The sequence below is a fragment of the Capsicum annuum genome, chromosome 1 (assembly GCF_002878395.1).
Source record: "Capsicum annuum cultivar UCD-10X-F1 chromosome 1, UCD10Xv1.1, whole genome shotgun sequence".
NCBI lineage: Eukaryota > Viridiplantae > Streptophyta > Magnoliopsida > Solanales > Solanaceae > Capsicum > Capsicum annuum.
In genome coordinates this window covers 254,079,376-254,090,193 of record NC_061111.1, presented here as the reverse complement: position 1 = coordinate 254,090,193, position 10,818 = coordinate 254,079,376, and the positions used below count along the sequence as shown (strand labels likewise).

The window sequence follows — 10,818 nt, the reverse complement described above, 5'->3', positions numbered from 1 at the left end:
TTATATACAAATTAGATATTTCTCTTTAATCTCTACAAATTAACAATCTTATTATTTCAATTATACAAACTCTTAATTTCTCCTAATATTTAGTTAAAAATTGAAGATTCTTGTAAATTAAAATACATTATGTAGTATTTGTGTTTGCAACTAAGATTCGCTTATTTTTCATGTTAGTTACTACTATTTCTATTTTATGAGTATTTTCTTATCGGTTAAATCGAAAACCGAACCGTTAAGGACTAAAAACCGATAAACCGAAAACCGATCAAAAAATATATTTTGTTATTGGTTTAGCATATTTAAAAACCGAAAACCGATAACATGTAAAACCAAACCGAACCAACCGATGCACACCCCAATTCCAGGCAAGTAATTTGAACATGCAAGACACAAAATACAAACTCAAAAAGAACTGTGTGTAATGTGTCAACCACATCTACCTAAAATTTTATCACAGCCTAGGTCATGTTCTTAGAAACAATGGATTATTTGTGGTTACAAGCCTATGAGAATGACAATAACCATATGATCTGAAAAATGCTAGAGGCTAATACGCGACGCGACGCCTTTGAAATGTTCATCGAGTCAGCTGTGGACTCTTTCGGCCGCGTATTTGAACTATAATCAACAGCAGAAGAAGCTACAAACCAGAGTTTCTTCAGTAAACTTTCGACTTCACGATCCCATCATCCGTCGAAGCTTTCTTTTTATATAACACAGACTTGCTTCTCAAGCAAATTTTTTTTCCTTCCCCATAGCAGCCCTGAAGTAGTAAGAATTGGTACTAGATTTACAGATACAGAATAGTAGCGAAAACGAGAACTGCAGAAAAGAAAATGGTGAAGAGATCTTACAACTTGGAAATCTTTTTCACAAGCCCGTCAGAAGGTGGTAGCGGCGCATATGAGGCAGCATTGATTATTTCCTGTTTAATCACCAGCAGAAGCGGTTATTTAGTTTTTCTCAACAAGCATCACAGGCGATTAAAGACGACAAGCAAAAACATTCAACGGATGATATTTGAAAATAACACTGTATCCAACAGTGCTAATCTAAGTTGCGCAGACTTTTCATTTTTTATGCCGCACCCGTGTCGGATTCTTCAAAAATCCACTATTTCTGGCGAATCCGACGCGCACCCATTGACATTTTTGACGAGTCAAAGCAACATAGGTGCTAATATGTGGTTCATTGTCCTCGCTCTACCTTAGGCATTCGATTTAGATGGAAAAAATGCACCGATCCAGCAGAATCTAATTAGAGATTTTTTAGATAGCACGTCTCTTCCTATTGAGTATATATAATACTCCGTTTGTCAGAAAATACACTCAATAATACCTGGAATTTCCCAAGCACTTTCTGCTTTTTGGCCACGACATCTTCGAAATTATTCCTGGAAAACAAATAGAGCAGGATAGCATCATTGCATGGTAAAGGATGAGCAAAAGAAACGAAGAATTTGAAATCACTCGAGAGCTGATTTTAACTCTTGTTTTCTAGTCTTAGTTGAAGTAAGCACAAGCTCCCCATCCTTGATCCGACTCTCTTCCTGCATGGCCATCGGAAAGTCATTTTCCTATAGTAAAGTGCTTAAGAAAAAGACTTGATTTCAGATTGGACACAACATAGCAGCAGTTCGTTTATTTTTGACATCCTAATATCAGAACCAGTGGAAATGTTTACAGTTAAATCAATTGAGATACCTCCAATTCGACACCTATGGCTTGTCTATGTCATTTGTAAAGCTTTAGATTTTCTAGTAGTAGCATGTAGAATTATACTTATCGATGAGAAAGGAAGAACCTAATGTGTTGTATTGACTAGTGGCTCTGACCAAGACTGTTTCAGTTAATATTAGAGCAGACACAGCCATTCAGAAGCGCAAGACGAGAGATACTTCTATCTATTTATCTACATAACGTGCTCCCTCATGTGCGAGCCTCATGTGAAAGATCCTTTTCATTGGCCAAACACATGAAAATATTAGTTAACAGGCATTGGTGAGACTCGAACAGAATGTCTACCTGTTCTTATTCCAGGTTGAACCGCTAAATCAGTTCATCTAAAAGTTTATGTCGTTAACAAAGAGAACTATCTAGCTATTCTAAGTCTGCAGCAACACTACTTTTATGGTAAAATCTTTTGACAACATAGCCTTAGATTACGAGAAATGAAGTTCTTCAGAGAGCAAGAATTTTTAGATATTTTGTCCGAATAATAAAACAGTTGAATTGCACGCCTCACCCAAAGGAGGACTTAAAAAAGACTAGAAAAACGTTTCGTAGAAAAATGCTTCTAAGACATCAAACTCAGCTTGCAACAGAACCCCTCAAATTCACCTAGAAGATATGTGCTTTTGAGAAACGGCAGAAGCATGAACCATGAGAAACTACACATGAAATACACCAGGAAACACCCTTTTTAACAGAATTTCCTGGCGGTTCTCTGTTCACCCTTTTCCTTTACTTAGAACCAAAGTTATAACTTGAGGGTGGTTTATGGTGCGATACCTGACCCTTTCCAGTATTCTACGATCTAATAGTTCATTTCAGGATGGACACTAAAAATATTCCAACAAGCATTTATCTTTTCCTTTTTACAAAGTTAATTCTCAAGTTAAAACTGTAGGAATAAACAAGATCACAAAATTGACCAGATCACTCGACCTCAATCAACGACCTTTAATTCAAATGTTAGAGGACATAAAGAGCTCGGCAGTGCTGGAAGACTGGGTTGTACAGAGAGAAAGTCTATCAACGTAATGGCGATGTAAGAATGGCCAAATGATGTTCCATAGATGTGCTCTGACCTCGTTATATTCTTCATATCTATCTCTCAAGTGGTTGCAAAAAACAAAGGGAATAAAGGGGGCTACAACTATATTTCTGCAAACTACGATAAGGAGTTAAAATTTAGTCATCGCATTCAACCAGATGGCACACGATCGACACATACACAATAAAGATTCAAAAGTCTAGTTCTTTTTATTAGGATTCAAATGTCAAGTTAATTCCACTTAAACTTCCTTTTATCAGAATAAAATTCAAAATGCAAATATACTAAGAAATTTTTTACAAGATAATGATGTTTTATTAAACCTAGTGCATCTTCAAAAAAAATAGCTCTCAACACACAGATTCTAAGAAACTTATTTTATTTCCATGAAGTCAATTTGAAATTATAGAAAGAATGGAAACCCGGAACTAATGAAAGCAAGATGAAGCAAAGCACAGTCAACCGAATTTCACGTGACATTTGCTCAAGGACATAATATTAAAGATTAAAAGAAAGAAAAAGAAACTAACCATGAGTATGATCCTTTCCCTGACTCTTTCACTCAACCAATGAGCATTTTTGACATCAAGCTTCATAACAATTTTATTGCCAGCTGCAGATCAATACAAATGTCTTTGTGATAGCATTTACGGGGACATATTGTTCACATCTTGTCAAAAAAAAGTCAAATCAAAGAACTTAACAGACCTGTGTTAATACTTCTTATACGAGGTTTGCTAGCTGCAGAAGGAAAACAACTTCATTAATAATTACACATTTAAAAGTCAACGTAACTGCTGAACATATTCTTTAAAATAACTCCTTACGTGTACTGGCGTTTGGCTTCTGAATAGCTTTCTTCCCTTTTTTCCCTTTTTTCCCTTTCTTCTTGCTAGCCTTTTTTTTCTTATTCTTTGTGCTCGCTACACACAATACCCAATTTTCTCAGACATATTAGCTGTGTATGCTGTCCAATATTATAAATCAAGAAGAAACCTACCTGTAGTAGTGTCTTCTGTGTGGATTCTAGCGTCAACATATCCCGCAAAGCTCACAGAAACATGACCTGTGTGAAGGTAACAGTGAGACCAAGATGACCCAAACACGGGTCATATGGATGTAACAATCTACTCAATAGCAATTGTACAAGTGGCACACTCAAAAATTTTAGAGAGAACAGATTAATGTCAAACAAGCCTCCCCACATGTACTTTCTAGTCTCCCCACCCCCACCGTCTCGCACTAAAACACCACCCATCTGTAATCTGATTTTTAATTAAACCAAATGACGATGAACTGAAGCCTAAAATCTCAGCTCAACATAAAACAACCTAATCAAAGAGGCGTTACGCTAGTGGATGCTGTATAGTCACGTCCCTGAATCTATACGATCTGAAACTTTTTAGTGCAGAATGAATGCATAATATATCACTCATTTGAACACAAGGGCATTGTAATAAAGACAGATTCTCAATTCCACATAGCCTAAACAGATTTCATGTAAATAAAACGATTTTAATCTTCCAAACAGAAACAAAGAACCTAGACGTTCAACTTTTGACAGAGGCGGATCCAAAATATTAAGCCAGTGACTCAAATACTGTAGCAACACTGCAAAAGTACTAGGTAACTCAACTAAATCCACGGGATACTTGCCACCTCCCACCAACAACAAATACTAGGTAACTCTGTCCACTAAGGCTAAGACAGAATTACCCAGTGTTTTTTGCCTTGTTGGGATTTGAACATAAGACCTCAAGTTCGCAACCCACTTCATTGACCACTAGGCACACCCTTGGGTGCATAATTTTCATTTTTATTTTTACAGAAAATAGTTGCAACTTATAATATTTTCCGTGCAATTTCCTATATCTAACTTTTAGTTTTAAGGAAATGCAGTAACCTAGTCCAACTTAGCTCCAAAAATTTACCAAATTAAACTCTCAGAATAATAAACCAAAAATGAGGAAATAGTGCTAGACATTTTGGAGCTAAATCAGACCGATTAATGCATTTATTTAAAATATACTTCACCGTTTTAACGAGTCCAGGGTCTATCGGAAACAATCTTCCTACCCCCCACAAAGATAGGGGTAAGGTCTTGTACATGCTACTCTCCACAGACCCCACTTGTGGAATTACACTAGGTATGTTGTTGTTACCATTTTACAGAGGATAATTGCAATTTATAATACTTTTCATGCAGTTTCTTAATGTAGTAACCTAGCCCAGTTTAACTCCAAAAATGTACAAAATTGTGAAGGAGGGAATGTAATGAAACTGAGTATCAAATTAAATTGAGGAAGTAGTACTAGACATCTTGGACTTAAAGGGCAAACAACATAAATACCGACAGTTAGGAGCTTAATTACAGAAAATCACGACATTTTGCATAATTACTGAAAATCCCGATTTTGGTTCTGTCGAGATACAAATTTAGCTCCTAATACATCCAACGAGGATACATTTTTTCCTTTGTAAAGATATATAATTAGCTCCCGATACATTTTTTTCTGATTTTGGGTCTATCGAGATAGATAATTAGCTCCACGATACATCCAACGAAGATACATAATTAGTAGCGATTTTTGTAATTACTTTATAAGGGTGGAGATTTGATATTTATGTTATCAAATGCATTAACCTAACCCAATTCAGCTCCAAAATTTTACCAAATTAAACTCTCAATAAACCAAAAGTGTTAAACAAAAATTATCAAGTAAAATCGAGTTAGAGCTATAGAGGATACTCAGTGTAATTTTAGGAATAGCTTCATTTCCAGTAGAATGACTCCGTTCATCGGCCTGAAGAAGGTAACTGTACACCGCCGGTAATCGCCGAGGAGCATTTTTCTTCTCTAGGTAACTGAATCCTGACGTCGATGCAAATCGTACGGAACCGCCGCTGACGGTTCCGGTGAAGGCGGCGCGTGGGAATATTGAGCGCGTGGTGTCGATCGTTGTTGTTGATAGTAATTTTCCGGCGAGCTTGGAAGTTTGCTTTAGTATTGATGCCATTTTCCGGGAAGAAGAAGAGTGGGCTAAACCCTAGGGGACCCAAAGCTTATTATAAAAAATTTAAATATATATATAGTTTTTAATGTATAAATATTTTTCATTTACTTTCTAAACATGTATACTTTAATGAAAAAAATAACATAAACATACATCTTAATTTATCGTATTTTCACAAAATCCAACTATTACAAAGTAATTACAAAAATTTTAATTAATCATGTATCTTCATTAAATATACCAGAAACTAATTATATATCTGAATAGACCCAAGATCACAAAAGATATATCAACAACTAATTATAAAACTTTAAAAAGAAAAAAATATATCTTGATGTATTATGTATTTCGGCGTACTAAAAATTGAAAAAATGTATCGAGAAAAATATATCTTCGTTAGATGTATCGGGAGTTAATTATGTATCTCGACAAATCCAAAATCAAAATTTTCAATAATTATACAAAATATCAAGATTTTCTGTAATTAAACTCCAAACTGTTGGAAATTATTTATTTTTCTTACTTTAATTTACTCTGTGGGTGCACATCGGACAAAATCGTTCATGTGTAGTAATTTGTAAACTTATAGAAGAAATGTAAATTGAATTAGGCAAGTTCGTTGGGACGAACTCGATTGAAAAGATGTTGATAGGAAGAATCGATCGTTGGTCTCTCTTACAAAATAACACATATTGCACCAACTCAACCATTCTTACAGACAATTATTATAAAGTTCATAAAATTTATTGTTTATCGTTCAAACTAAAAATAAAATGTATTAAAACTTTTTATTTTTCTTAGTTTCTTATTCGACGTTCGTCAATTATTATTCTATATAATTTATAAATGCTTCTTATTATTCTACAATTTATAAATACTCTTTAGAGAGAAAACGTTGATGAAAGGTGACATTGCATTCATGCAACAGCTCGACAATAAACGAATCGATAAAAATGTTATTGGGTTAACGATTTTTTATTGATTTTTTAAAAAAATTTATTGGGTAAACGGTTCGGTTTTGGTTTTAACTTATTGGGTTATCGGTTAAACCGATAACCCAATAAGGATACACTAAGTTATTATTTTACTCCTATTTGTGTTATATATATAAATATTTATATTACTAATATATATACACACACTACGTATTCACAGTTTAGAGATTCACAAAGTATTAACCTATTCAGTGCAACAAAGGAACAGTACAAAGCTCGGGTATTGTCGTATTGGAAAGCTTGAAGCATTTAGTAGCTTCCAATAATTGGGATTCAGTTTTTTCCGAACTAACATTCAGTTCAAGTTTGAAGATTCTTGTAAACTAAAACGTATTGCGTATGATTTTGGCAGAAACTAAGTTTTTTTTTTTTTTTTAGTTGTTACTATTTTTATTTTATGAGTATTTTCTTATTGGTTAAATCGAAAACCGAACCGTTAAGCACCAAAAACCGAAAATCGAAAAGAAAATATCTTATTAGTTGGTTATTATTGGTTTTGCATATTTAAAAATCGAAAACCGATAAACCGAACCAATAACACATAAAATTGAACCGAACCGAACCGATGCACACCCCTAATTGCAAGGGATGTAATATGTAATTTATGTTGATGCAAACATCAGTCGCACAGATGCTCGCTCCATGACTCCGAAACTATATCGTTATCATGAATAAAGTGACAAACAAATTGACAAATTCCTCCGTTACTTTGAACTTTATCACTAAATTTCTAAATTAGAAGGATCGTATTGCCATGGAATGTAATATGCAATTTATCTTGACGAAAACCTTAGTCGAACAAATGCTCACTTCGTGAATCCAAAACTATATCGTTATTGTTATCATTAACAAATTAACAAAAAAAATTCCTCCATTACTTTGAACTTTATCACTGAATGAAACTATATCATTATTGTTAATAAGCAACTTATCTTGATGTAAACATCAGCCGCACAGGTGCTCGCTCCTTGACTATAAACTATATCGTTATCGTTATCAAGAACAAATTAACCAAAATAAATTCCTCCAATACATGTCATTATTGTTATCATGAACAAATTAACAAACAAATCCCTCCATTATTGAACTTTATCACTAGATGAAATTTTAACAAAAATAATGGTAAAAATAAATGAAATTTTAACACAAAAATGGTTTAGCGCCCACCGTGGGGCTCGAACCCACGACCACAAGGTTAAGAGCCTTGCGCTCTACCAACTGAGCTAGACGGGCTCTTATTTTTAATGTGTTGAGATTTTCTTATGTTCTAAGCTTGTTGATTCAACAAGTGAATAATTTTACACTTCTTAGCGGATTTCGATTTTCATGACCACTGTCTTGTTATATTAATTGACCAAAAACCTTTGTGGAATCTAAATTAACATGTCGTTTAATATAGTAACTGGCTTTTGATTCATCATCCAATACTTCTGCTAGTTAATCTACACACAAAAATTGATATTTTTGAAGCTCTTCATTTCATAGTGTGAAACTACAAAGCAACCACAATATTCTATCAATTTAAAATCTGACGATAGGTCGAGGATGTTGCGTTATATATCAATCCCTCTAATCATTGGCTTTATTCCATAAAAGTGATTAGAGATTCGATGATTATACCGATGTTGCTTTAATCCTAGGCCAAGCTTTCATTCTGATCTAGGCTAAGGCAATATAATCTCCTATGATACATCAAATTCGACTCGACTATTAATAGTTCAAGGCAAAAGGCATTTGTTAAGGACTAAAGTGCTACACGTTCCGTCTTACCTAACACTAATTTAATTACGACATCTGATATAATCAAGGTCCAATATGATGAGACATTAAAATCCCTTCATTGTTATTAGCCAAACTAAAGTATCAAATTTAAGTTCTCAAAATAGAAAATTTCTTTCTACATTGTACGTAAGGAGCAACTTGTCCCCATAAACATATGCTTTATTAATATTTGACGAAAATTCAAATTAATTAAATCAGTAAATTTCAAATATTAGATACCTTATGCAATTAAGTGGATAATTCAAATTTCAAGCAATAGGCAAGGAACATGCATTGCATTTCTTTTTCATTTTTTTTTAATTAGTCCTTGTTCTCCCCCCTTTAATAATACATTAAAAAAAAAAAGGTGGAGGAGGGAAGGAATAATATGTTTACTCCCTAAATCATTAGTAAATTTTGCTTTAGTACTTTTGATAAATGATTCAACGTATTTTTGTAACACCCCGTACTTAATTACGTGCATTAGCCATTGTTATATGTGTTGGAGTATATGTATTGATCCTAAGTTAGGTATATATGAGTTTAAGTATGAGTATTGATTATTTTGAGATGGTTTCAAGTGTATAGTTTGCTTATATGTGTATAGGAATCGACTTTATTTATACCGGAATTTTCCCGTCGATGGTTCCATACGAAGGTTATTGAATAAGATTTCCAACGATATAAAGATTTCCAAAAAGGGATAAGTTTCGGATATAAGCGAGCACGTTCGAAACTTTAAAACGGTGGCCGGGATGTGAACAGTAAATGTGCAGGAAAACTACTGAGGCCTGCCAGTTTTTTGGGTCAACTTTGAACGATCATAACTCCCTCAATATAATGAACTGGGAGAGCTACCACATATCAAAAGAAAGATCTTTAAGTCTTATTTCCAATGCAATTGGTTTCATCCAAATCCAACATCTAAGTAAGGAGTTATACTCGTTTTACTTCAGCCTCTCAAAACAGATTTTTAGGGTCAACTTCAAACGATCATAACTCCTTGTACAGGATGAACTGGGTGGCCTACTTTATATGAAATGAAAGACCTTTGAATTATCTTTCTAACGATACCAATTTCACCCAAATCCGATGTCGGAGCAAAGAGTTATGGCCGATTTACTTTAGCCTATCAAAACAGTCCACCATGGACAGATTCGGATTTACTTAAATTTTTAAGGGCAATATGGTCATTTTCCATCACCTCATGAACGAAAATTGGTCATTATATACATATACTTAGCCTCATATCCATTATTTATTATCCATTATTGAAGACTAAGAAACCCTAGCCAAATTTCAACTCCAATTATCTTGTGATTCAACCGTAGAAAATCTAAATTGATTCCGTAGTTGTGTTCACCATCTCAAGGGCTTCGAGAAGCACCCCTTATTTGTGCCAACAGGACTTCGAAATCAAAAGGGCCATTTTATGGTAAGGATGTAAATTATGTTGGTGTTATTTATATGGATATGTATATATATATATATATATATATATATATATATATATATGCATGTGAGCATAAGAAGTATGTTATTTGATTGTTGTTGAAAGATGATTGGGAAATGATGTTGGATTATATTGAATTGTGAAGGAATTTGGTGTGATGATGTGGTATTGATGATGTGGTATTGAAATGATGATTATATATATATACATACACATAAACCTATTGTTCAAGTTGGTTTTTGGAATGTTTTGCAAATATGGGTAGTATGGAATTATGGAAGAGAATTGTGGTGTTGGGTTGCTAATACTAGATGCCAAACATTTCATTGTAGATAAGTGATTTGTAAAGGCGGGAAGTTGTGTTGAATTGGTATCCGAATCTACGACGAGGTATGTAAAGCATACTCTAACAATGTTCTTTGGCATGAAAACACCAATGTTCCATCAAGTAAGATTCCGAGGTTGTCCTAAAACATGTATTGTTCTACGTTACCAACGAATTTGTTTCCATTCTATAAAGTGTCAAAATGTTTCATTGATATACCAAAAGGCTCTTATTTCATTGTTGTGATATTGATGATTCTGAAACACATTGTTGATGTACCAATGAGTCTTTATTACATCGTTATTGTATAGAAGGCCTATTACTTGGTTCCTATTGATGTATCATTGTTTCAAAGTATCAAAAATGTGGTGGCGACCGAAATAACAATCTCAAAGATTAATTGAACTAAGTGATGGGAGTTCTCTCTTATCGGGTGGTATCCCAGGGGCATAAGCCTAGCATGGGTCGATCCCTATTTCATGTGTTTATGGG

General features: G+C 34.0%; 1 protein-coding gene and 1 non-coding gene across 2 annotated transcripts; both read right to left on the bottom strand.

The window, feature by feature from the left end:
- Positions 1 to 362: 362 nt before the first annotated feature.
- LOC107851327 lies at positions 363 to 5,852 on the bottom strand. The gene is made up of 9 exons (XM_016696292.2): positions 5,528 to 5,852; positions 3,779 to 3,844; positions 3,606 to 3,701; positions 3,487 to 3,519; positions 3,309 to 3,391; positions 1,491 to 1,552; positions 1,342 to 1,396; positions 858 to 928; positions 363 to 766 (listed from the first exon to the last, which is right to left on the bottom strand). Exons 1-9 carry the CDS (start codon positions 5,793 to 5,795, stop codon positions 733 to 735), a joined length of 768 nt encoding a protein of 255 aa, XP_016551778.1. The 5' UTR covers positions 5,796 to 5,852; the 3' UTR covers positions 363 to 732.
- A 2,095-nt stretch (positions 5,853 to 7,947) lies between these two features.
- TRNAK-CUU lies at positions 7,948 to 8,020 on the bottom strand. Its single transcript has one exon. It is a non-coding gene; the product is annotated as a tRNA-Lys (tRNA).
- Between the last annotated feature and the right edge of the window lie 2,798 nt (positions 8,021 to 10,818).

Excerpts from the sequence above, each read along its gene's own strand:
- LOC107851327 (XM_016696292.2), bottom strand. The coding sequence starts at position 5,795 with ATGGCATCAATACTAAAGCAAACTTCCAAGCTCGCCGGAAAATTACTA. Across the intron at positions 3,702-3,778 it reads CACAGAAGACACTACTACAG|CGAGCACAAAGAATAAGAAA; the intron begins GTAGGTTTCTTC and ends TATTGTGTGTAG. Across the intron at positions 929-1,341 it reads AAGTGCTTGGGAAATTCCAG|GAAATAATCAATGCTGCCTC; the intron begins GTATTATTGAGT and ends GTGATTAAACAG.